Raw genomic sequence first — 27,340 nt, 5'->3', positions numbered from 1 at the left:
GTACATCAACTGTATCTCATGTAGTGTCATTAGTAGGCTTCACCTTTGTTAGATGACCCTGTTGATCTCAACGAGTCAAAACTAGCTGCACAATTTTCTTCCATTGCTGAAAATTGGCAGCCTCTACAAGCTTCTTTTCTGTAATCCTATGTGGAAAGAAAAATCGATCCACAGATATCACCTCAGTGACAACATTCTTTCCTTCAATGTCAGCCATTGATGCACATAGATTCACAGAAAATCACACAAAAAGAAAAGAAAAAAAATCGATCCACAGATAGAGAAACCAGAAAAATCGATCTAACCTCCTTATAGGGGATTTAGACCACACAACTGATTGATCCTATGTAATTGACCAATCAAAACAAGGGAACAGACCAAATTTCCAGACAAAATTCAATAAAATTAACAACCAGAGAGAAATTGACTTAGATTTCAAAACCCTAACTTAGGTAAAATAGTAGAATACCTGCGGTTGGGTATACAATGCTCAAATGCTGCTGAAATTTGGATTGGATATCCTTAATATGATGCTGAATAAAACCCCAAAAGGATTTTTCAAAATAAGACCACACTGAATAGATATCGCCAAAATCGATTTTGGCAGAGAGCCAAAAACCGGACATCTACAATCAATTTCTTCAAATAGAGTTCTTCAATCATCAAACCAGAAAACCAACCAGAAATCACTCACAACAATTCTCTGAGTAGAGTCTTCACACCATATGATTGATGTCAATGAATCAAACTTTCATTCAGAAAACAACAAGCTAGAGGACGAAACCATATGCTCTAGGAAATTGTGGAGCTCTTAGGAAGAACCAGTAATAGCCATGCTAGAGAAGAAGGGGCTGTTACTAGTTATCCGATGATAGCAATGATCGACTTTACTAGTTTATGGATCAAGCTCTGATACCATGTAAACAATGGAGAAAGAGAGAGATGCGATTTGGGTAATGGGAGTCCCAATCGATGAGATTGGGCTGCCCTGCTCAATTTATTATATAGACTAGCAATTACATACTCCTAGTAGGAATAAAAAGCAAAAAAATAGGAAACAAATCTAACTCCTAATTCTAATCTACTAACCAATTACAGTTAGATTAGAACACTCCTAAGGGGAGTCATGGCCTGCGCTAGACAGCTGGCCACAACTTCTCTTTCTCACGCCATACTTTTAACAAGAAGCAAGGGGATGGAGGGGATAGGGGAGGGGAAAGATGGGGACAGAATAGGTCAGAGAATTAAGAAGGCCTTAGCCTTAATGTCATCCGGGTTGATAAGAAGAGACCCATCTCTCACAGAAAGCTGAGGGATAGAGTTGGAGTTGGTTCTAGCTTTTATGTATTTGTGGAAATAGGAAGAGTTTGAGCCCCCAAGCTCAAGCCATTTGATGCGATTTTTCTGCTTGAGAAAGCTCTCTTCTTGAGCAAGAAGGGAGGAGAGCTCCAGGGAGAGCATCTTCTCCTCGGATGCAAGAGAGGGGTTGAGGTGGTCAGATTGAAGACAGATTTGGATGTAGTCCAGCTTACTCCTACAAGAGGAGACGGGAGGAAATGATGCCAAAGGTGGACGAGTTCTAATCTTTTAAGGCAGATTTGACATTCTTAAGCTTTCGGGCGAAGGAGATGAGGGGGGAGGAGAAGGATTGGGCAAGCTTATCCCAAGCTGCCTTGACAACTGGGAGAAAACCAATGTCTTGGGCCCACATATTGAAGAATTTGAAGCGCTTAGGGCCGAAGAAAATGTGAGGTTGGATGAAGAGGAGATGGGACTATGGTCAGAGATGCCTGGAAGATTGAAAGTAGCATGGGAGGAGGAAAGCCAGAAAGCCAAGCTTCATTGGCTAGAACTCTGTCAAGCTTACAAGAGATTTGATTGTCACCAGTCCTTTTGTTATGTCAAATTGTCAGGTAAACTTGATACCAGACCATCTGTGATCATTTAAACTGGTATCTTTTAGACAAGAATTAAAAGCATCAACAAAAGTGGGATTGATTGGGGAGCCTCCAAGCTTCTCATGGGCATGTCTGACAACATTAAAGTCTCCTCCCCATCCCCCCCCCCCCCCCCCCCCCCCAAAGGGAGGGAGCCAACTTGAAAAGGCACCTGGGAGGCATCCTTCTCATGGGCATGTCTGACGACATTAAAGTCCCCTCCTGTTAACTAAATAGGGCTTCATTTTTTTCATTTTGTCCTCTATCCATAATCCCTAACCAGTGTTACTTGTAGTCTGACTTATCCTCTTCTGTTAACTGAATTGGACTCATTTCCCCCCCTACTTCATCCTTCCTAGCCTAAGGAAACTCCTTACGATTTCCTTATCCTTTTTTCTTATTTATTAGATATAGTAAAACATGATACTCTTAAGGATTGAACTTGTGCAGCATGTAGAATCATTTCCCTCATGCACTTGTCCGTACTAGAAAAATTACGAAACAAAAAGCTACAACATCATAGGTTAGTGAAAATGAACCAAGATCCGAAGATCTGAAGACTCTGTAAGTGACTTACTTGAAGTTTGGAACTTTAAGCAGTTCTGGTTGAATTTTCCCACTAATGCCGTTGGATGAAAGATCACTGTACACAGTAAAACTCATAATTAGAATGAATAATGAGGAGTAGAATGGGGAAACCTCTGAAAGTAGAAATAAAAAGTGATAGCAACATCAGAGGATTTTCAGTGGTTCCTTACAGTTCCAATAATCCTGTAATATTTGTGATTGAGGCAGGAATAGGCCCACTCAACTTATTTCCATTTATTATCCTGCTTCAAATGGTTTACATTTTAGACAAAAGGAGACTACAAGAGCACATTAATGATTAGGTTTTCATTGAGACAAACTGTCATGTCCCTTGGAAAAGGAGACTTCCAAAATTATCAGAATAACATGATGACAAGATTTGATTAAGTTTAAATTCATGAGAGTATGGTATATAGCGATGAGATAAAGACTATCTGAGGAGCATCAGAAAGATTAATTGTGCAAGAAGTGAAGCAATCTTACAGATGTTTAAGGTTGGAAAGTTGACTCCAAGAATCAGGTATTGACCCAGTGAAACTATTATTGCCAAGATTTAGGTACTGCAGCTGTTCCATTCTGCCAAGGTAATCAGGTAACACACCTGATAGATGATTATTCTGTAATTCCCTGTACAAAAGTAGGTGCTAGTTATGATGCTTCTCTAAATATTCAATATTCACCACGCAGAATGTAGCTTCATCCCTTGGGGAAATGAACCAATAACAGAGACTCAAGTAATCTACATTTGTTTTAACTTGGATACCTTTTATTCTATCCATATAATCACAGAGATGCCATGGAGGCACCAAAACTGGTTTACCATCAGCACAAAAGAGTAAAATGTCTCAAGAGGATAACCAGAAAAATGAATTATGGGGACTCTAAATGTATATCAGAATATTTTGACTTCAAAATGACTCGCTGAATACATACACAAGGAATAAATCATAGTTGTCAAGGCGACTAAGTGACCCAAGGCGTGGAAGGGCGCCTAAGCAACAAGGCACCCACCTAGGCGTGCAATATATGACTATATAATGAAGCAATGATGATTTTATATAATTATGTTTATATGAAACATGGCGGTCATATCAATGCAATATAATATAACTACGCTATTAAAGTAGTAATGACCTAATTTGAAAATTCAACGTATAATAAACTAAGTATAGGATATAATATAAGCAAATTCATCGAAGAACAAAGCAATAAACATGAGTCAACGTAAACATGTGTAGTGTCAACAAGGTGTGTTGTCACCATGGACCCAAGAAAGATCTGGGATGCCTAGGCGGTGCCTTGACAGTTGTGGAATAAAAAATTCTCCGATCACTTATAATTAGGCTATTACTCACATTCGAAGAGTAATTAGCATAAACTCAATTCTTGAAAATATTTTTAGGGTTAATTACTTGGACACCCCCTGTGCTATCCAGATCGCTTGAGATACCAAAATTTTGAAACTATTACTTGAAGCCCCATGAAACCTGATGGTGTTAGTCTGCTGTTATTGGCTGAATGAAAAGACCATTTTACCCTTATGAGTTATCAAATTAAAAAAATCTAAATCGATTTAAGTAGTGGGTGAAGGGATTTCCCTACCTTCCTATTTTGCTTGAATCCATTAGGCCCAATGTTGTCATGTTGATAAATTGAGCTGAAAACTAGTTGAAATGAACTTGAATTCAAGCAGGTCCAAGCCCTTTTTAATGGTAGAAGAGCTCAAGCTGTGTGTCATGGATCTAGTTCCAACTCGGATTCTTTGGGATTTTTTGACCTGGAACATTTCAACAAGGGTTTGTGGGAGGGTTGGGATTTTTTTCGTTAAATGGTAAAATGGTCTATTCACTACCGTTAAAGGGTAGTTTGGGCATTTAGGATTTTCCCCAACCATGACGTCGTCACTAAACAGTCTAATGGATGGGGGCTAGTTGTAATAAGTCTAAAATGCTAGTGGTGTCCAAGTAAACTTTTCAAACTTTTGGGGTTGTCAAGCAATCGGGCTATAGTACAGGGGGCGTCTAAGTTATTAACCATATTTTTATAATGTGATTACATGAGAGTGGCCACTTTGTGCAAATTCGGAAGGTTAGGAGTGTTTCCAATTAACCCTTCGTGGGGCCCTGCAAAAGTGGGACTTTTACTGGGTTATGGTCATTTGTTTTTTCTGGTAGAGCCTTACCAGTTTTTTTGATTAGAGGTTGGTACACACTTATTATATCTTCAAGAAAGATGAAGTTGGTTATACAGGAGATGGACAGAGAAGAGGCACTAGATTAGATCAATGGCTAGTAGATACACTGAATATAAATGTGTCCATGAAGTGCAATTTGATGAAGGCAAATCAAGCAAAGGAAAAGAAATTATGAGATGCTGAAACCATGAGAGGATTGGCAGTGCTTAAGGGGCAGAAAATTGGGCCAATCAAGAAACATGTGGTCACAGAATATGTGAAGTTGGATTTGCTTAAAATTCAGGGAGTGACTGATAGTAATGGGGGAGAAAATCCAAATCAACTAAGCATTATCCCTACAATTTGGGGTTAGTTGGAGAAATCCTTTCTAACCATTACACCTTATCTTCTATTTAAATTGCAAGCACCCATCCTTTCCTCACTATGTCAACCCAAACAAATTTTGGCTCATGTATAATTAATGTGTACCCATTCAACTCAACTTTCCATACCATTTGACTCAAATTTAGGGCCATGTATTCTGAATCATAAGTCTTCATGGATCTCCTCATTTTCAGACCAGGACATTTTTGGCCTCCTTCCTTCTCCTTCTTCTTCTTCTTTCAGCAGAGGTGGCATACGTGGTGGCTGTTGCATTTCCAGCAACAGATCCGACAGTTGCTTGCTGCTACTACTACTTCTTCTTCAGGCAGAGGCAGCAGCGGTGGTTGCATCGGAATGGGCGTTGCATTTCTGGCTACAGGTCCAGCTTCTGCGGCTACTACTGCTCCTTTTTCTTCTTCTTCTTCTTTTACTATGGTGGCAGTGGCTTCCTCTACAAATTTTTTCCAGCTGTAGTTCAGGGCGAGGATGATTTTGGTGGGGTTAGAATAATGGTTTGTTTACTTTGAAGCATGGTTCTAAATCTTGGGTTTAAACCGAAATTTAGGTTGAAATTTCTGAAACCTGGTTGAAACAAGGTATTTTTTTCCTGGGTGATTGCTAGAAATTTCAGAAATTTTCGAGATTTGGGCCAAAATTTCCGAACTTTCAGTCTTTAGAACTATGCTTTCAGGTGACAACCTCCAAGAAAGTTCAAGCTCAAGCAAACAATTTCTACATTACTTTCCAGACCATGTGGTGTCTACCAATATAAAGTCTAGTATTCCCACTGATAACATGTTCCTTCCCTAACTAGTTACTGCCAACATATTAAGATGCCTCTATATACAGAAGTTACTGGCATACTGCCCTGTGGTGAGTATGTCCACCTGCAATGTGAGATTGCGAAGTTCGTAAGGCAATATTGTACTTTCAGAGCTGGAGATGGTTTTTACTCGTGGCCTAAAATACCTCTATATCTAAAATCTACTGTATTATAATGATTAACTCCTTTTTTTCCATTTCATTGGTTTTATGGAAGGAAAGGAACCAATGATCCTCGATGATAAGGCATAAGATTGGCAAATAATTCAAACCGATATTTGCATTAGATATTATGGAGTGGAATCCTAAAACCAAAAGGTGTATTGTAGTTGACATCCATTGATGTTGGTGAATTTTACAAAAAAATGTGCTTTTATTAACAGCAAAAACAAAAAAGCTTTTTAGTTCACTGCAGTATTGTAGTTCTTGTGCTTTCTATACCAAAACATACTGAAATCAGTACTCTATTGCCTAAAAAATAGAAGAAAAAAGACACTACCAGTTGACAACCCCCCCCCCCCCCCCCGAAAAATAAAATAAAATAAAATCTTAACCTAATTATTATGCTTTAGGTCTTAAAATGTAATGTAATCTGTGTGCATATTAGATGCTCCATTGAAATTCTCCAAATCTAAAGGAAGCAGTAAGTTGTGATGTATTTTTTTTAAATATAATCATTTTGTTTATCTATTTATTTATTTATTTATTCATTCATATAGGTAGTTAGTTAGTTAGTTAGTTAGTTAGTTAGTTAGTCATCCATTGAGGAGGAAACAGAGTGGCTGTTACTTGTTACTAAATGAAGACGGATTCTGAACCCAGTTCCTTGGCACAAATCCACACAAATAGCTTAATGGGCTCACTTCTGCATGTCAAAAACTTTATTTTCTCTCTTAAGGCAAACTACATGTAAAATAAAAGAACATTGTAGTTGCATAATGAATATGGTGATGTTGACTAACGATGTAGGAAGTGAGATTATATCAAGAGTAGAACTTACAAGCTAACCAGAAACTTCAGTTTGGTAATCGAAGGTGAAAGGGTTCCTGAAAATCCATTTGATGCTAGACTCCTGCAGAGGAGGATTCACAGACTAAATGTACTGTAAAAGATATAGCAACTGAAAACCCTGAAAGAACTACCAAACAAACATCAAAAGGGACAAAGACAGCGCATGACATTGGAAAGCTCACTGATTCACCACTGAAATAGAAAATGAATAATAAATCAATGAAAACGCAAAACGCAACACTTACAGGATTATGACATGCTCATTTCTGCAAGTGACACTAGTCCAGCCATAGCATGGTGACACTAAAGAGGGACTCCAATCTGTAATTCTTTTATTGGTGTCATCTAGAGCCTTGAGAATCTCAATTAAAGCTTCAACTAAAATATGAACAGAAAATAAACCTACGTGTCAGGCCAGTTATACATTCTTTAACAAAAGAGCTTTACGATGAACAGACAGAATCTTCAAAGCTTCCAAAAGGGATGGTTGTGAAAGGTAAAATTTATCAATTGCATGGTATAGTTGAATAATAAACCTTTCAGTATGATAATTGATCTAAGGGCAAGAAAATGAACTACATTAACTCACATGGACAAATTATCATGAGCCCGCTTTTAATGCTCAAATACAGAAAAAGGAATAATAGTAGGTAAACATTTAGGAGGACTAGTATTAAAAGCCTGATTCATTAACATTTAGATGCAAATTAATTCACATTCAGGATTTTTCTCCACTTTTCTTTTCAAGAGTTTCAAAATATTGTGATGAGTGACATCTTTAAGTTCCTGATGAGTTAGTAGGAATTTATTTTTACCCAAAAGAACGAATGTTGAGTTTGTGAAATATTGAAAAGAATGAGCTTTTAGCGAGATAAGCTTGACAGCAACATATGTAGAGTATTTCTAAGATACTTCCTTGGTAACTTAGAGACATGTTTGGCTTGGTGTTGAAAATGGAAGTGTTGGGGAGAAAACGAAGTTGGTCTAAAAGGGCTGGTTAAAAAATTATGAGATTTGAAGAAACAAATATTTGTATTGACTGAAGCTCCTCAGTCACTCCTAAATAATTTTTGCCTTTAGACAAAGAAAGTGGGTCAATACATGCATTTCATCATCATATTTTCTTTATCATCAAACTTTTTTAATGCTGAAGGTTTTACAGAAATATGCATTAATTCTCTTCCTCTTCAAAGTTATGCTGGACATTCTTAGTAAGTTTCTCCATAAGGTGGGTGTTGAAATCCGGTAAGAAGCTTCCTGTTGGGGAGGAATAGAGTAAGCATATCCTGTCTACAACTTCCAGATTCCATTGCTCATTTTGTAAAATGTCACTGGAAGTCCCCTTTGAACTCCAAAGTCCCTAGCATTCAGTGTGGAAAGGAGTAGAGTGGACATATCCTACATATAGCCCCTAGCATTCAGTTTCTAAAATGAACAATGAATTGTACATATCAAGTGGGATGATATTGAAGCTAGAGTTGATTTGTACATAAACCAGTGGGATGATTTTGAGGCCAAAGTCAATCTTTGGAGACCATGAAGTTGCCATTTGACTAAGAAGAATCTTAGGTTTTTGTTTTCCCCAATGATATTGTTACTGTTTCCGATCATACTAATGGATCTCAAACAATTCTGCCCCAAACAATTGGTATGATTCGCTCCGATACTCTTGATATGTAGAATTGTGCCCCAAACAATTGAATTACATGCGTATCGGTTTGTTTTGAACCGTGTCAAACCGATTCTCATCGATACTCACCTATACGCAATCAATCCTCATCGATACTCACCGATACGTATCTATGGAATCCATTTCACTTTCGAAACAGAGTTTGTTCTTCTCATTGCAATACTTAAGTTTCCAAAATTTACTTTTACCCAACAAATTTCACAATCTTGATTTACCATTCTTTCATATCCTCCTTGTCATGAATTATGGCATCCTCATATTGATCATCTCTTCCAGTTTACATCTACAGAGTCTTGCATCCAGATAATTGTCTTCCGTTTGATTTCTCCATTCCTTTTAATTCTTAATTTCTATAAGAATCATAATGACAACCAGTGCCATCGTTTCTATTTAATGTTGTTTGTCCTTGCGATAAGATAAGTTTGTTGATCCTTCCACAAAATTGAACGTTGTGTCTCATGTCATGATTGAGTTACTACTATCCCTTTTGCAGTGTTCTACTAATATTTTTTTATAAAAAGCTAGATGGCAACATCAAACAATTAAGTTTGTTTTACTTTTTTTTTGCTGTGTTTGAGTAGATTTAGGTAAAACAAATTAAAACATTGCATCAAACATGAACTATTGCATCAATTTGCTCATAGATTTTAAAATTTCTTAGAAAATCGACAATATACCATCACTACATGTAAGAAACCTCATCTTTTTGAACAATTTCAATTGAATACACTTGTCTCTCAGTACAGTGTTCTCAATTGTAGTTTTTATGCATGATACATTTTTTTTTTTTAAATGCAAAAGTCCATAAAAATGTGTTTCCTATCCATTTATGTGCATAACTTTAATGTATCTTAGCATATCTCTGATACAATATGATACTCTCTGATTTTTATATGAAATTTAGTCGACTGATATAGCGACCGATACCGATACCGATACTTAATCCTTGCCCATATTTCCTTTGCCGTTGATTTATGCATTAACCCCTACTAGTTTCTTGTTTCATGGAAAATTTCAGCCATGCCATCATCATAGAGTTTTTTGTCTCCCATTTTTGATATGCTAGATCACTAGGACTCGGATCTTTGATGTCACCAGTTGAGTATCCTAACTTCTCACCGCTTCTTAAGGATTATTTCACAAAATGTGTCCAATCCAATGAGTTGGTATTGTCTAACTCAATAATAGATATCTAAGCATTTTATATTTTCCATAGTAACAACGTTGGGGTTACTACCGCTAGTACCAACAGCTGAGAATTCCATTGAACCGCTAGCCTTTGATATTGTTCACAAAAAACTAAGGAAGCTGGTCAAATACCCTAACCAGATGGGAGTCCACGCTCAAACCAAACTTCTTCCCAACAACAGAAGAATTAATTTCAGATATTAAGGAACATTACAATCATGATGAAATTTCAACACGTATATATTCCAAGACAAGAACCAAATCTAATGCAACCATTAGGCATCAAACATCATGAGGCAATGATCAGAATCAATATCCATCCAGCTGTGTTCAGAAACAGAAAAACACCTAAAAAATGTTTGCTGTTTTTCCTTTTTTTTGTGTTCAGAAACAGAAAAACACCTAAAAAATGTTTGCTTTTTCTGTTTAATTTCACTTGTTTTTTGGAAATAGAAATAGAAATAGAAATTAATGCTTATTTCTGATGTCTAAAAACAGGAAGGGAGAAACAAGTCAAACTTGTTTTTCTGTTTCTAAAAGCAAGTGGGAGGGACAAAAATTATGAAAAACCCAATACTTCACTCGACCTACCCCCCACCCCAACCCCAACCCCAACCCCAACCCATTGTTGAAACTTCTCACTATCCAGATGCGGTGATTCCAACGTGGATGTGCGAAGCTCATAGTTTCAGATTGCTTCATCCTTCTGAAGCTCATCTCCACGAAGCATTCCTAAAACTCCAACGTCATGCCTTCACTCGTGAGTTGCATACCTACAACATTGTGCTTTCACTCGTGTCTTGGACCCGACTACACTGTTGAAAACGTTTCGGGAAACAGAAAAATCAAACACCTTTTTGCAATTCCAAAAAATGTTTCTTAGCACAGAAACGGAAATAACCGTTTTTGCTGTTTCTAGACACAGAAACAGCAGAAACAAAATCAAACGGTGTCCTAGTGTCTCAGACAGAGGTTGTATATATTTGAGAAAGGGCCTGTAGGAAACCTAGGGAGACTTGGTATGCAGCTCAACAAGTCTCAGATCAGAGAGAGATACCAGGCTGTTTTTAGATCTAGTGGTAACACAATTCATACCAAGTTCTCCGTCGATTTGTCTCTGACAGCTCCTAACTCTATCTCCAGTTGCTTCTGGTGAAGTTCTTGAATCCAGATTAGAATCCTTCCATGTTATTGCAGCCGTTGGACCTGCTCTTTAACTTTAGGGTTCAGAGGCTTGGAGGAAGAGGAAAACTCCCATTGACTGCTCCCAAACCAGCTGTCTCTGATACCAAGTTTCAAAATCCAGCTGGTTCTGGTTGATATGAAACTCCAAGTCAGGAGAGGAAAGAAGAAGAGAAGAAAAGAGAAAGAACCAGTTATGGCAGAAAAATGGAAGATTGATTCACCTTTGATCCAGTAAATAATAAAGTAAAGTTCCTGAAATGCCTGGCCTTACAAAAGTATCCCCATAAGAAACTAGTACGTCACAACAAACAAGTATTCCACACACTAACAGAGCTACAATTGATCCTCTAAAATTTGGATGGTTTGGATTTTTCATTCCAAATAGAAAATCCCCTGCCACTGCCAACTTCGCAGCCTGCAGTGATATAGCAGCAAACATTTTTCCATATGGTTAAGATGACTAGCACAGTTCTAAGCTGCTGAGGAGAAAGGATTCACTATTAAATGCTTAAAAATTGAAGATGCAGCTTAACTGTTTTAGGATTACTTGTTATCCAGAATAATAAAAGCATGACCTTCACAAACTTAGACACACAGATAAAAAAAATCTCTATAGTCCATATCCATAATATCTAATAAAATAAAGCCAACTGTCCAGCAGGCATGCTCCAAATTACCCAATGCCAAATTAAGAAGCAATCCAGATATTTCAAGTACCAGGATATCTTGATACCTTCATAATCAGGTTTCCCAGACGTATGAGCAAAAGATGCCAATTGAAGAAGTATAATCCAGATTGCTATTAACTTTACGAGGATCTGCTGGCGGCAAAAGATGTGGAATGCCAAACTATTTCCTTCCAAGAATTCTCCCAGCAGAATCTTACTTCTTTCTCCTCTCTTTGATAATTCTACAGGAAAGCATGAATTTTTTCAATGAAATCTCCGAAGATGAGAAATAATTGATAATTTGACTTATCAAATTATGATTCATCTTTTCACTAACGAAAACAGCCATCTATTGTGTAAAAGGGTGTAGAAAAGATTATCAGTAGTAGAACAGCTACAGTGAACCAGTCTCTAAATATTGATAACTTGAGTGCAAGATTGCAGTGCACTGACCGCAGGCAACAATTTTATGCCCTAAACTTTATCCCAAAAAAAAAATATTAATGTACTACTTAAGACACAATCACAGAAAATATTTCCACCTTGAGCTTAGGAAAGTGTTTCCTCTCTCTTATTTCCATCCAACGTCCATAGGGCCAAGAAACTGCCCCCTTTAGTTTATCATTAATCCCATTTATGGCACTGGCTTGTTGGATGACCTTGGTTCATGGAGTTACTGTTTTTGTACTGATAGCACTGATTTATTGAATTCTATTACATGGTAATATTGGAATTATCATCTCTAATTTTTTGTTAAGATGTTTCTCTTAGTAAATTTGAAGAAAAAGGCTTTGAGTTTTTGTTTCTTTCAATTTTGATCCATAGGTAGTGCTGAGTAACTAATCTTTCTGCCATTTTCTTTCCTGGTTTCCCCTATTCAATGTGACAGGATGATTCTAGCTTAGCATGTAAGAAGGGAGGTTCTGATGATCAAACTATGAATTGGCAACCAAGGATGCTTTGTCTCTTGAAGATAGTGAAGTTAGACAATTTGGAGGTTTGACGTATGTGATACATCCGTAGATGTTCTTCGCCTTATCTTAAGTAACAAATGCCTGATTAACACTAGTAAACAAAATTATTACTCAGATGCTTTTAGAGAACAAAGACATTGAAAAAATAGTAAATGCAGTAGAAATAAGGTTTCGGAAACCAAGTTGTGTTACATAAGTACCAGCTTGAGTATAACCAAGCTCTGTAGTGCATGGTGTTCAGAAAAATGTATTAGCCAAATGAGATAATTGTCACTTTAAACAAAAAAGATAAATAAATAAATAAACAAATAAAATAGAAATGTAAAGATATTTTTTTGTCCAATAGGAAAAAGTTATTAGTCACTCTAGGCCAACACCCTTTTATTTCCCCAGTTAATATAACATAACACTTGTAAGCCAAGTGTCTAAACAGAGTCGGGAATGTGTAGGGAGCGTATAGTGCTCTTGTTTTATTTGATTGTGCTGTCATTGATTTGAATTGACTGACTCAGGAACTTTCCCTTAGGGTGCATTCCTGGAGATGGGTTGTGTGTGCTCTATGTAGCACTCGAAGCCATCCAACAGGAAGTTGGGGCTTTATCAGCCCAATAGCTTCCAGGCCATGGGAAAAATAACTATAGATTTCGTAGGACAATTGCCAGAGGGCGAATAACTACGTTTTTGTTGTAGTCAACCTTCTGGATTTAGTAACAAGACAAGCAGCAACCCTAAGCTTCTCTCAAATTCCTGATTTGAAAATTGAAACAAGAATTCAAAAGGATATTTTACCATTTCCCAAACACATGTATGAAACCTTCAAGAGCTTTTAGCTAAGCACCAAGTTGTAAGAAAACTACATGAACCTGGACCTTTAATTAAATCTCTCATGAATTATGGAATCATAAGCTAGAACACATGAACTAGAAGTGCACAGCAGAAAATTTTGCATTAAACAATCCTTCAATTTATCTCCTGGACATACACACACACACAGATGAACTCAAGCAACCTTGTATGTTCTTGTGAAAAAACCATCCAAAGTAAAATCAAGTTATTAAAAGAAAGAGAAAAAAAAAATTTAATCTGCCATTAGTAGTAAAGATTCTTCAACTTCTCCAATCAAACCAAAACCAAATAAATCAACTAAATTCCAAGAAGTAGCTTACCTCGACCAGCCATGGCTGTTGCAATCCAATGTGATGATTTGAGATCAATAAGGAGGATGAAGGAGGATAAGAGGAGGGGGAGAGCTTCATTATCCTCAAGGTCACTATCTATAATGACTTCTTCTAAGTATTGTCTTTGGGCCCGCAGGCCATTCCAGGATTAAAAATAAAAAAAATAAAAAATAAATTCTGAATGGCCAATGTGCTTTTAGCTACTTGGCTGATAGAATGAGAATCCAGCCACCCACCTGGCTTGTTGGGTTGATATTTTTATTTTTACTTATTTATTTATTTTTATTGTTATTTTTTTTGCTTTTCTTTACTTTAGATTATCTTAAATGCAACTAAGAAGAAGCTTCTCCAGTCAAATCACATCTCATAAAGGTTGTAGCCATAATTATCATTATTCCATGGGACCACTAATTCACCATTATCAGTCTTCACTGCTTTAATGGTGGAATGCAATTTGGAAGAAAGAGAATATTTTCTTCTCTAATTGAGATTCTGAGAAGCAAAGGCAAATCTTACAACAGCAACATCATCTTCAGCCATTTCCAATTCCACCACTAAGTGGGTTTCACTTTTATAGTTTCCTATGATCTTTGGGCAGAGGATAAGTGGGGAACAACCAAATAGACTAATAATGCCTTCTAAATTTAGAGGAGATTTTGTGGAAGGGCCACTTTAGAAAACCTTGTTGTACAGCCCAACAAAATATTATTGTCTATGTATATATATTTTTGGGGGGGAAGGTGGGGGGAAGGGGGGGGGGGAAGTTGTTGTTTGTGGTGTGAGAGGGAAAGCGTTTCCTTTGAGGAAGCGTGAGAAAAAAATTATATAATTTTATAGGAGGAAATGTTTCCTATGAAAGGGAGTGGCTCTTGCACTTGCACAGCGACCAATAGGAGCACAAGAAGCATATGTGTAGACATCATATTCGTATTTCATGCGGGAGGAGCTGTCATTTCATCCTAGGAACAGGTGATACACTCCCCCCATAGGGTTCTTTTTTTTCCTTTTTTTTTCTATACAAATACCTTATGTATCCAATGAATAGAATTTCAACATCAACTTTCCAAGTGTCGCCACATATCATCTTATTTCACTGCATATAATTTTTCTTATATTTCTAGGGAGTCTAATGCTTTGGCAGACTCTTTTAACATGTAAGACTATATCGAGTACGTGTACGAAAATTTGGCCATTATCCACTCAGTGACTGGTTGAGGCTTGTACGTCATCGTCCACGTGCCCCACACATGATAATCAATAGATCGTTTATTTATTATTTATTATTATTTTTTTAAAATCTTCCAAGTGTGACAATTAAGGCACCGTATGATAACGTTCCTAGAAACGTGTTTCTACATTTTTCTATGCCGAGAAACGGAAAAACGGCGTTAAGGGCGTTTGATAAATCCATTTCGTTTCAGTTGTTTTTAGAAATGTAAATAGAAATTTATGGCGAAAGAAACGTGAATGAAGAAACATGTTATACTTATTTTGCTGTTTTTAGAAACAAGTTGAGGCCAAAATATTAGGAAAAGACCCTATAAATAATCGATCAAAAGGCAACTCGTTTATCAAATACCAAAAAATCCTTAAAGGTAGTCCTTGATGCCATTGTCGGTGTTGTAGATATCGGTGCGGACGATCCGAGAAACAAGTTTATCAAATACCAAAAAATCCGTTTCTACTGTTTCTAGACACAGAAATAACAAAAACATTATCAAACAGTGCCTAAGTGGACTTATATAGAATGCTTCTTCCAACATAGAGAGCCAAGTAACATTGTTTATTGGGTTCCAAATTTCTGTACGCATTGTCTTTATCATCATTCAGTCAGGGAAGTTCCAGTCCAGGCCAATTTCTTGTAAATTTAAAGCTTAAATTAGTTGGAATTTCAACTTCTGTAGGAATTGAGTCAACTACTGAAAAATACAAGGGCAAACACATAACACTTTGGTGTCACATAGTGAAGGAGGGGCATAAAAAAAATTCATACATGGCTTATCCAAGGTGGGGTCGTCTCATCAAAATACCATTGAATTGCATGATTTAGCTCACCATAAATAAATTAAGGTTGCGTTTGGTATGCGTTATTAGAATGCATTCTAGGTTGATATTACATTCTAAAAATTATACTGAATTGTTTCTCATCATATCAAATGCATGTTTCCCAAAGAAATAAGTCTCGCCTGCTCAGATATATTACCTTAGAATCCTCCTAAATGTTGCAATCATATACCGTCACCAAGGTCACCTACTTGCTTCCACTATGAGCGGATAGTTTATAATGGCCTACAACTTCAATTTTGTCTCTGATATTATAACCTCAATCTCCTTCATAGGGTCTCCCCCTGCATTTCAATACAACTCGCTCAAATATGAATTGAATTACTATTTAATATACTTTAATTCGTAATTTGGTTGTATTTGATATTTAAATGAAGGTAGAAGAAAAAAAATTGTATATGTATATTAGTCTTGTATGTATATTTACAAGATAACACATCATATCATTCACACACACACATATATATATATATATATATATATTTTTTGATGGGTATATTACATGATTTTACAAATGGAATTTTATTTCAATGGCATAGATTTAATGATTATGATGTGATTGACATAAAAATAGTGGTTGAATGGATTCTTCCTCTCCCACTGGTGAAAGGAAAACTTCAAAAAATTTTTATTTTATTTTTTATTGTTTGTTTTTTAATATAAGCTTATTTATTATTTGGATCATTGAAAAGACTAAAATGACTATTGATGGAGTGGTAAGAAAAGATATGAAAATGGTAGGACTTGTTCCTATTATGACTCGGATAGAGTTACATGGACGGCAAGAACCCATGTAGCCGGTACCTTGTAGGGAATGTTCTTGTGATGCCACTTTGAATACTGTTGCGACTTCTTTTACCTCATTTTGATTCCTTTTGAAATTTTTTTTCTCTTATATATATGTTACTATTCTAGATCATATCGGATCCATGTAACCGACCCCATTTAGTTGGAATAAGGTTATTGTTGTTGTTATTGTATCATTGAAAAGACTTCAAAGAAAGAAGCTACTTTTTGGCATAGATGACAATCAAGGGTAAGGATCATCTGTCGCGCGATATGGAGTGTAGCACAAATCCAAAGGCTGGGAGCACCTTAGGTTATGCATCCATGCCTTGGACTGTGTGTCTGAGGGCTCTCAGCCCTTGGATCTATGCTACACTATAGCGTGCGCTACAGAAGAGCTCAATCAATCAAGTAACACTATTCACCGAAATAAACAATCCACTATATAAATAATGGGGCACTAAAATGTTTTTCCATCTCGTGGTTCAATGGGTTATTTAATTTTCTTGAAGGCCAAACTAAAAATCTTGGGTAGTCTTATATTTTGTAACTTGGAAAGTTTATGTGGTAATTACGATAACTGGATTAATAAGATAGCCACTTGTCAAAATTGATGCCAAATTTCATTTAACATGTTGTCATTTTTCATTCTATTTACTTTTCTGGAAAAGATTGGGCACAATGTTAGGATGCCTATCTTGTGTCACTCTATCTCCCTCTCCTTTGGAAATTACCCCATGCCCCTTGCGGTTAGTGGCACACTTATCAATTACTTTTCAATTATTTTTCATAGATTTTTTAAAACTTATTTCACCAAATTCCATCATGGTATACAGCTTAAGGACTAGGGTTTACAATGCATTTTTTTTATTAGGAAAATTACAAGATTACCCACTTTTGGGTCTCCCTTAACCACTGAGTTTGAGTTTACAAAATTACCTACTTTTGAGTTTGGGTTTACCAAAGTACTCAAAACAATATCCAACCCTCACCTTAATATGTTTTTTGACATTTTTACCCCTACCTCAACCTTACTTCGATCAACACATGCCCTTGCTTCCCCGTTCAGCCCTGTAACCTAGCCCCTGTTTCCCTTCCGTCTCTTCCCTGCAATTCTGCCATTGTGTATACTTATTAATAGGTGGACTGGGATTCTGATGGGGGCTGCAAGACGACAGGAAGAACTAGTCCGAAGATGACAGAGGAGACAAGGAAGCAATAGAGAGCCCCAAATCACCAAGATCTCCGGTGGAGTGTTATCCATGCACACAGGTTGGGGTCTGGCCCTCCACTCGACCAGTGGCGACTGAGTCCACCAGCCTGAGTGGGAAACCAATGACATGTCATCCCTGCTCCCCAACCAGAAATCAAGGAACTGCCTCAGGGCCAAAATCAAAGCGGAGGAGGTCGTTGAGGTGTGTGTTGTAACCTTGTAGCAAGTGCGTGAAAATGTGGATTAGGTTTCTTCCGGCCCCACGATCACTGTGCTGAACCATCAAAGTAAATTATTTCACACAAAGCCACTCGGAGCAAAATTGTTTCCTCTAAGCTCTAATTAATAAAGCGAATTAGAGAACTATAGAATAGATATGAAAAGCAATCATTATAGCTCAATTAGCTAAAATCTGGAAAAAGGAAGCTCATAGAACAATTATTGAAAGTGTAAAGGTTGCAGAAAAGATAAAAGAAGTATGATGTTGGGTAATCAAAGTGTAAAGGTTGTAGAAAAGGGGGCTCTCAACATACATTTTCATGATCTAAATGTTGGACTCGGATGAGCTTAATATTGCGGAGGGTCTGTTAGGCATCCATGTGATTATCGAAAGCATTAGCTATTTTCTTGATAGCAACCATTTCATTCTTCTTCGAATTCAATACAAAACTAAAAGAAACAAAAGCAGATCAATAAGTAAAGTTCTACCCCTAATTAAACATCGTGGCCCTTGGGATTAGAAATCAATGCATTGTTGAAGGTCAAACACACATAATCCAGCTTTCACAGCCGCTCATCAACAACTTGTAACCCATCTTCATGTTGGTATTGATGCTTCAAAAGCATCTCCTTTGGAACTCAGCAAAGCCAACCTTATTTCTAGCGAGAAGACCGAGGAAAGTTGTTGTAGAGCGACTAAGACGTGGAGGGGAGAACAAGCGAAGCGGGAGAGTCACCATTGAGGTGGTGCAGCGTTGTTGGTCGCGGTGGATTTCCTTTTTCTTCGTGAGGACGACGCCATTGGGTGGAGCTGTGGAGGTAGTGAATGAGGGAATGAAGAGGAAAGGGCATAAATATCAAAAATGGAATTTGAGTGATAGTGGAGTAGTATTTTGGATATTTTTGTAATACCCAAACTCAATTTGAGTATTTCTGTTAACCTAAATGTTGGTTGGATAATTTTGCAAGTCAAAACACAATTTGGGTAATCCAGTAATTTTCTCTATTTTATTTTAGTTTTTGGTAATGATCAGATTGCAACTTGTGATACAAGCAAAGACCTTATTCTTTGTGTCCAGAAAATTTAAAACCTTCTTACATACCCTCCTTCCTAGGTGGTAGCAAAGACCTCATTCTTTGTGTCCAGAAAATTTAAAACCTCTTACATACCCTACTTCCTAGGTGGGCCGCTCAGAAGCCAAAGCTTATAGTTAAACAACAAAGCAGATCTTTGGCAAAGGCAATCTCTCAGATGGGACCTTTTTGATTGATGGGTCTTAATCCGCCACACACAATAGGTGTAAACTTTTATATTAGTGGTCACCCTTAAATCTGGTCTTAGGGCCCAGCTTGGCACCATCCTGCCTAACTGAGTTGCTTTCACAAAAGCCAAAAAAAGAAGTGTGGTGCCACTTAATCTTGATGTTGTTGATGCTGGGAAACGTCACAACCAAAGCATGTTTGGCTAAAGAAAAGGAACAAAGAATGTAACTACTTGTTTAGCTTTTGGTCACTAAGAAATAAGAAAAGCTAAATCAATGGTGTTGATGATAGTTTGGCCTGCTCTTTTGCTTTGAATAGGAGAAATTTTGTTATTTTGAACACTACTCCTTTTTTAAGTTTTCCATCTTTGTTTTCTGTAAATTCTTTTTCTAGTGAATAATATGTCCATTATAATAAATAATAAAAAAATTTACATCCATCACCCCTTGCGTTTCAATTTTTACATTTAAATCCAAAAAATTAAGACCGTGAATTAAGTGCTAGTTTTTGAAACGGAAAAGACTTTTTTAACCTTATTATATCTTGAATTGAAAAACTTAAGTCTAAATACCATTTTACCCTTGTTACATCTTCAAACCTAAAATCCTTAAATCTCCAGATCCCCAAATCCCCAAATCACAGGTCACTGCATTTTCCGACGAACTGAAGAGAAGTCTCCGGCAAAGCGAAGGGAAGCAAGTCTCTTCTGGCCATGAAAGTAATACAACTTCTCTTGGGGCCAATGCTAAGCTATGGAACAGAACTTTTCTAAAAACTAACTCACAAAACTGATTATTTGAATCGATGGAAACCATTTCATAGATCTGATTATTCGAAGTTTCTGTTTCTTCTGTGTTCTTATCGGTTGAGAAAAGCTTGTTTTGACCTCGTTTCAGTCTCTCGTGATTCTGGTCATGGGTTTCTGGTTTCTTTTTCGTATGAAGAATTGATCATCTCGAAGCCGATCTGGGTTTTACTTTGGATCCCATGTTCTTCAAGCTTTTCTAAGTTCAGAGCTTTGATAAGCCCAAGAGAGAGATCTCGAAAAGAATCATTTCTTTTTATTTGCTCTGTTCTTTAATAATAGAGAAGTTAAAAGATAAAAATTAAAGATTTTTCTAGTCTGCAACATCTGATTTCAGTTCACGTGAAATTTACTCGTCTGTCCGTGAGTTTTGCGAGCAAAAAACTCGAGAAACAATGTAGGATCAGTATCCTCCCACTGATGAATTAAAGCTTCCCCACTGGAGCTCTTCCTCTCTCTCTCTCTCTTGCTTAAATGGCAGATGAGATCTAGGGTTTTTGGGCTGATTCGAAACCAGAGTTGGTGATCGTTCGTCGCTCAATTTGTGTCTCGGTTTGTTTGAAGCTGCGTACAGATGGGGAAAAGGGGCTGATAGAGACAGGTTTGGTGGGTTTTTAATGCAAGAGGGGCAAATGTGAAAGAGATCTTGTCTGAGGAAAGTTTTAGATCTGATGGGTTTTAATCAAGAAAGCAATCGAGAGAATAAAACACAGGGTAGAGAGAGAAAGGGAAACAGGAGGTTTGAAGATTTGAAGATCTGAAGCCAAAATTTTGAATTAAAGATAAAGAAGAAGAAGCAGACGAAGAAGAAGAAGAAGAAGATCAGAGAAGGGTACTATAGGTTAAAGATCAATTACTACCACCTAACTAGCAAAACTGAAGAGAAAGATTCGATTCCATAGCTTAGTATTGGCCCCAAGAGAAGTTGTATGACTTTAATGGCCAGAAGTAGGGGTGTCAATTCTTAACCGAACTGGTAAAACCGGCCGGACCGAACCGAATCGAATCGAACCGAAGCCTTATTGGGTTGGTTCGGTTTGGAGTATTGCAACCCCAAAACCAAATCGAACCGCACCGAAAACCGGATGAAACCGAAACCAAACCGAAACCGACTCAAAACCCGGACCGAAACTGAAACCAAACCGGTAAGAAACCAAAACACTCCAAAATTCATTAAAAAAATCAAAATTTGCATAGTTTTGTAAACATTTGTATGGAAAGTTGAATCCAAACTGGACCAAAAACCAAAACCAACCCCGTTACAAATTGATTTAAGAAACCGAAGACAAACCGAAACCAAATTGCACTGAACCCGAAACCAAACCAAAACCGACTCAAAACCCGGACCGAAACTGAAACCAAACCGGTAAGAAACCAAAACACTCCAAAATTCATTAAAAAAATCAAAATTTGCATAGTTTTGTAAACATAATTTCCTTATTGGTTCGGTTTCGGTTTCAACTTTCCCACACTGAAACCGACTCAACCCGGACCGAAACCGAGCCGGACCGACCGATTGACACCCCTAGCCAGAAGAGACTTCCCTTCACTTTGCCGGAGACTTCTCTTCACTTTGCCAGAAAATGCATACATGTGATTTGGGGATTTGGAGATTTAGGGATTTTAGGTTTGAAGATGTAACAAGGGTAAAATGGTCTTTTAGACCTAAGTTTTTCAGTTCAAGACATAATTAGAGTAAAAAAGTCTTTTCCATTTCAAAAACACCTCACTCACAGTGTTAGTTTTTTGGGTTTAAATGTAAAAAACAAAACGTGAGGGGGATGATGTAATTAGGATAAATATGAGGGATGATGGATGTAAATTTTCCTAAATAATATCAAGAAATAAAAAAATAATAATCATAAGGGAGAAGAACAAAAGGTATTTTTGGCTTTTTGGGGAATATGGAGGTGTTACATTCATTCAAACTTTAATCATCTTTAATAGTGCTATAATAGTGAAAATCTTATCAAAAAACAAGGCTGATGAAAAAAGAAGTTACAATCTTAATTTTTTTCCTTATTTGTATGACACACTCTTTTTCTCTTCTAATGAGTGTAAATCCTGTTATTTCATATGTGTACTCGAAAAATATGCTAGATGATAATAGTTTGTTGGTAATGGTAAAATGATAAGTTACTTAAATTTTTATTTTTATTTTATTTTATTTTTTATTGTGTTTTTTGTTTTTTGAAAACCCTTTTTATCTCTACCTTAAAAATATTTTGATAATAAAATAGAGACAATCAAAAGAAGATTACAACTTCTACGTTGATGACAACAGTAAGTATAATATTCATTCGAGTGGTGTGGTCTTCTTTGCATTTGGTTTTGGATAACTTAGTAGAGTGTGATGCTTTTAATATGACTCAAGACGTCAAGGATAAAGTCCTTGCTTTTTTTGGAGAATTTGAGGTTAAATAAAATAAAATAAATCCCTTAAATAAAGGGAAAAAATCATTAGAATGAGGTGAATTATTATTATTGTTATTATAAATGGTTGTTATTTTTTCAAATGTCACATGACATTCATTCCGCCACATTGACAAATGATATATCCATTCCAACCGTTGGATAGTGAGGAAATGGTCTAAATCGATCACATGTCATATTTTCATAGATATGTACTAATACCCTTGGCATTATTGGCACTCTACAAACTTTGATGAAAATAAACCGATTAAAGAATTAAAAAAAAAAATTATAAAAATAGATGATTCACATTTATCTTGTGATTTTGGAAACATCACTATACTGTTACATATATAGCTAGCAATCCTTTTTATTGATCAAAATTGGATTGAAATTTACATATAAAAATGAAAAATTAAGAACATCTCACGGACTCAACCTTTATTAATATACAGCTCTACCGAGTGTTGTTATTGTAAAATCAACCCTGGTGGCCTCGGCGGTTTTTCGACGTGATCGTAGTTGCATTTCGGTGTCAGTATTCTTAATGTTGCACCCCAGCAGCAGCACCAAGCAATTGTTTGAATGGAGGCTGACAGAAATCTTGTTTGAAGAAGAGTTTAGCCAAGTTACCATACATTGCTTCTGTAAGGTGAACTCCATCCCAGCTGACATACTTAGAAGGATCCTGACATTTAGATGAGCCGGGAGCACCACATATGCAATGTAGGTTAAAGTTGAAGGTTCCAGCTCCAGCTCCACAACAAGCCTTGCTTGTCTCAGTAAACCCATATTGTGTTGGGTTCTTCATTATTGTAAGGAATGCATTCCAGAAATCAGCATAGACCATCACACAATTTGGAAATTTTACCTTCATTTCCCCTATCTTCTTTGTGAGCATATCATTGTGAGCCTTAGTAATGGAATTGACACTCTTAACACACCCGTTTTCGTCGCGATCTCCCCCCGACGAAGACATAGCCATATGTACTGGAAAGCATCCCAATGGTGGTAGCCCTTGTACTACAATGTACTTTGCACCTTTGTCCAACAATGTCTGTGAGAGAAAGAGAGAGAGAAATAAACATAAATATGCAATCAATAATGCATTATATGCTCTAACTCGTGATAAGAATACCCCTTGGATGGTGAAATCCCATATGAAAAGAGTAATTCCTCTCTCATGTGGTAACTTTCCCACATAGGATCCTATTGTTCATGAGGTATAGCATTAATCTACTTTACCTTCAAAAGATTGATCTTAAAATCAATGAGCTTCTCCATGACTGACTGAACAGTGGTGGAAGCGCCGAAATTGCGACTGTAGTCATTGAAAGCGGTCTCGCCGACCCAGAAGAGAGCTGATGCTAGCTTGGTCTTACACTGGATGATGTCTAAACCTTTGCACTGGACATTGTTAAGGAACTGTTGGAACCAATCCAATTGAGTTTTAACGAAGTCTGGAATCAGTTTCCACATTAATGTGCGACCCACATTGTTATCCTCATAGTACTTTCCTGGTAAAGCAGTGGAACCACCAACAGCAAAGTTGCAACCTTTGGAGAAATCAGCAGAGGTGTTCTTGAATGGTGGGACAGGAGGTAGGTGGAGAGCTTCGGCTAGAAAGTCAACTAGAACTTTGCCATCACTGAATCTAAATGTGGGTTGATGGGAGGTTGAGCCATAGGGGGAATTTGGTAACACTGCATGTGCAAAGGCCATTAGACCTCCTAACAGTCCAGCATTTCCTGTGTCTGTAAATGAATCTCCAAATGCAAAGATCTTTGAAAAGTTGAAACCTCCACCAAGTGAAATTGATCCAGAACCTGAGAATGAACCGCCAAAACCCGATCCCGAACCACCCGAGATTGAACCGCCAAGACCAGGTCCAGAACCACCTGAGATTGAACCATGACCGGAACCTGATATTGAACCAGTTCCAGAACCTGAGCTTGAACCAGAACCAGTACCAGAACCGGAACCAGAACCAGAACCAGTACCGGTACCGGTACCAGTACCAGAACCACCACCTGAGATTGAACCTTGACCAGAACCTGAGCTTGAACCAGTGCCAGTACCAGTACCAGAACCACCACCTGAGATTGAACCATGACCAGCACCTGAGATTCGTACCAGAACCGAGAACCAGTACCAGAACCAGACCAGTCCAGAACCTTGAACCAGTGCCAGTGCCAGTACCAGTACCAGAACCACCACCTGAGATTGAACCATGACCAGAACCTGAGCTTGAACCAGTACCAGAACCAGTACCAGAACCACCACCTGAGATGGTACCAGAACCACCACCAGAGATTGAACCATGACCAGCTTGAACCAGTGCCAGTACCAGCACCGGTACCAGAACCACCACCTGAGATTGAACCATGACCAGTACCTGAGCTTGAACCAGTGCCAGAACCAGTACTAGAACCGCCACCTGAGATCGTGCCAGAACCACCACCTGAGATTGAACCAAGACCAGTACCTGAGCTTGAACCAGTGCCAGACCACCTGAGATTGAACCAGAACTAGAGCCAGTGCCAGAGCCAGTACCAGAACCACCACCTGAGATTGAATGCCAGTACCAGCACCGGTACCAGAACCACCACCTGAGATTGAACCACCAGTGCCAGTACCAGTACCGGAACCAGTACCAGAACCAGTACCAGAACCACCACCTGAACCAGAACCAGAACCGGATGAACCAGTACCAGAACCAGTACCAGAACCACCACCTGAGATTGAACCAGAACTAGAGCCAGTGCCAGAGCCAGTACCAGAACCAGAGCCAGTACCAGAACCAGAACCAGAACCAGAACCAGAACCAGAACCAGAACCAGAACCAGAACCAGAACCAGAACCAGAGCCAGTACCAGAGATAGGCGAAGGTGCAGGGGAGCCTGTAGGCGAAGGTGCGGGAGAGCCTGTAGGCGAAGATACAGGAGAGCCTATAGGAGAGGATACAGGAGAGCCTAAACCAGGTTTCTTAGCTTTGTTGCTCATGTCACATTCACATTTACAATAATGTGCTAAGCAAGAAGAGAAGGATAAGAGAAGAAAGATGAAAGCAAGAAGAAGAGAGGAAGTCCTGTAATTGAAAGCCATTTTGGAAGAGAATTGGAATGATTAACTTTGCTTTGCTTTGCTTTGTCTTTCCTTTCAAGAAGGCAACTTATGGTTTATATAGTTTGTCCTTAGCTATAATTGGAGTTTAGTAATTAGACTTCTCCTTGGTCTTAGGACCAAAGGATGAGGTGATTCATAAGTTTTATACTTTTACTCTCTCTCTCTCTCTCGTTAAAGGCTTCGAGTCCAATTCTTAAGGGTTGACCACAAATATGCTAATTTTTGTAATGGACAGTGACAAAACATGTGGAGCTTTGTTATTCTCTTCAGGGAATTTGTTCTAGCTCATTAATTCTCTCTACCATGATTCTCGGATCTGTCTCTCTTCAAATCATTTTCCCAAAAAAAAAAAAAAAAATTCAACTGAGAATTTAGGGGATCCATGATTGCGTGATGAGAGTCCAAGTAACCATGCATATCACGTAAGAGTACAATTTTACGTGCATGGCAGTATGCATGATCTCTTGTATTCGTTACATGGATTTTTAGGTTGATTATGAAAGACCGTGAAAAAGGTTATAGAGTCTGAGATTCGAGGCCCAAGGCACAAGTTCAAGATTCTTTATCATATGGGTATTTCAATAAGTTGTACATATAAAAATGATTATATGATTTTGTAGCCAATTTATTTTCTGAAATCTAATGGAAGGTATGAAGACGAGCAACTGTAACTCTATTCTCCATTGATAGTGAAACAAATATCTCATCTCACCATAGACATGGACAATCTCACTGAATCACATAAATCTGTGTTGCATTGTATAATTATTTACTTATGATGTCTATTTGTTTCCTGCATCATTTTAGTTTTCCGTTTCTACACTTAAACTTAACATTTTTTTTTTATTTGAACAAAACAAGTGTATTACATATTGATCAGACTGCTAAAAGTTAAGTTCTCATATGAGATCCTACTTCTACTAACCATAGCCTTACAAGCAAACATCTTAACAAGTTGAACAAGGTCATCATTTTTTACACAAAGTTGGTTCAGAGAGGAAACTATCTAGTTCAATTCTATTTGATACTGTGGTTCATGGCCACTTCAAAAAATGGTTAGGTTTCATTAGATGTTCAAGGTCTTCCAAATCGATCCATGTTCTATCCACGTCCCTTCCCTACTTGACAGATTCTCCTACGCCATGTAGAACTCCTTCGGTTGCTGCCTCAAAAGCCCCTCATGTCATTAATTAAAAATAAGCAAATATTTTGAGTACAAAAAATAGTTGCCTATCCTGATATATTAAGAGACCGGTTTGACATTGCAGTTACAACCAAAATGTTTTCATGTAAAAAAATTGGATGAGAAATATTGGGAGATATTAATTCCCTAACAATCATTGGCTGAGAATTAGGAAGCATATCATTGTGCAAAGAAAACCATTTGTGTACCTGGTTTATTACAAGGATAGGGTCTGGGGATTTTGAATTCATAGAAACCATGTTCCTATCTTTATACAGAAAACAACAAGTTATGATAAAATCGGCAAAGAAACAGACTAAGTCAGCCTCAGGAATAGAAAAAATATTTGGCTGCAACCCCAGCTGGTAGCCAAAGAAATAGAATATTCACTTTCCTCATAGGATTCACAAATACCCTCTTAGATTATAGTATTTTAAAATACCCGTTTAGATTTCATTTCTTTGACTGCCA

At 37.5% G+C, this 27,340-nt stretch overlaps 2 protein-coding genes and 1 long non-coding RNA gene across 9 annotated transcripts in view; 1 reads left to right on the top strand and 2 right to left on the bottom strand.

Moving 5' to 3' along the window:
• Positions 1 to 12,798, top strand: part of LOC122084255 — a 42,700-nt gene extending 29,902 nt beyond the window's left edge. The window contains exon 3 of the long non-coding RNA XR_006141855.1: positions 12,536 to 12,798. This is a non-coding gene — a long non-coding RNA (uncharacterized LOC122084255). The remainder of the gene's footprint in view (positions 1 to 12,535) is intronic.
• The window catches only part of LOC122084254 (probable LRR receptor-like serine/threonine-protein kinase At5g63710), a 38,949-nt gene extending 25,025 nt beyond the window's left edge, over positions 1 to 13,924 (bottom strand). The window contains exons 1-8 of one of the 7 annotated variants that reach the window (XM_042652355.1): positions 11,712 to 11,829; positions 11,200 to 11,393; positions 10,889 to 11,105; positions 7,161 to 7,293; positions 6,905 to 6,976; positions 3,009 to 3,152; positions 2,696 to 2,770; positions 2,515 to 2,580 (exon numbers count right to left, since the gene is read on the bottom strand). In XM_042652355.1, the coding sequence (XP_042508289.1) occupies positions 2,515 to 2,580; positions 2,696 to 2,770; positions 3,009 to 3,100 (233 nt within the window). In that variant the 5' untranslated portion in view covers positions 3,101 to 3,152; positions 6,905 to 6,976; positions 7,161 to 7,293; ... (1 more) ...; positions 11,200 to 11,393; positions 11,712 to 11,829. Of the gene's footprint in view, positions 1 to 2,514; positions 2,581 to 2,695; positions 2,771 to 3,008; positions 3,153 to 6,904; positions 6,977 to 7,160; positions 7,294 to 10,888; positions 11,394 to 11,711; positions 11,889 to 13,409; positions 13,441 to 13,786 lie in introns of those variants that run through there. The other 6 variants (XM_042652351.1, XM_042652349.1, XM_042652350.1 and 3 more) reach the window with 6 other exon arrangements.
• Positions 13,925 to 22,849: 8,925 nt separating this feature from the next.
• On the bottom strand, positions 22,850 to 25,704 carry LOC122083911 (GDSL esterase/lipase At3g48460-like). The gene is made up of 3 exons (XM_042651846.1): positions 25,266 to 25,704; positions 23,806 to 24,602; positions 22,850 to 23,617 (listed from the first exon to the last, which is right to left on the bottom strand). Exons 1-3 carry the CDS (start codon positions 25,663 to 25,665, stop codon positions 23,105 to 23,107), a joined length of 1,710 nt encoding a protein of 569 aa, XP_042507780.1. The 5' UTR covers positions 25,666 to 25,704; the 3' UTR covers positions 22,850 to 23,104.
• Between the last annotated feature and the right edge of the window lie 1,636 nt (positions 25,705 to 27,340).

The sequence above is a fragment of the Macadamia integrifolia genome, chromosome 7 (genome assembly GCF_013358625.1).
Source record: "Macadamia integrifolia cultivar HAES 741 chromosome 7, SCU_Mint_v3, whole genome shotgun sequence".
Classification (NCBI taxonomy): Eukaryota; Viridiplantae; Streptophyta; class Magnoliopsida; order Proteales; family Proteaceae; genus Macadamia; species Macadamia integrifolia.
Note: the sequence above shows the minus strand (reverse complement) of the source record. Positions and strands in the feature narration are given on the sequence as shown.

Bases quoted from the DNA above. Each gene is read 5' to 3' on its own strand.
- LOC122083911 (XM_042651846.1), bottom strand. From the start codon at position 25,665: ATGGCTTTCAATTACAGGACTTCCTCTCTTCTTCTTGCTTTCATCTTT. The intron at 24,603-25,265 runs GTTCATCCGGTT...GTTCTGGTCAAG, and splicing joins TGGTACTGGTTCTGGTACTG to GTTCAATCTCAGGTGGTGGT. The intron at 23,618-23,805 runs GTAAAGTAGATT...TTTCTCTCACAG, and splicing joins TTAAGATCAATCTTTTGAAG to ACATTGTTGGACAAAGGTGC.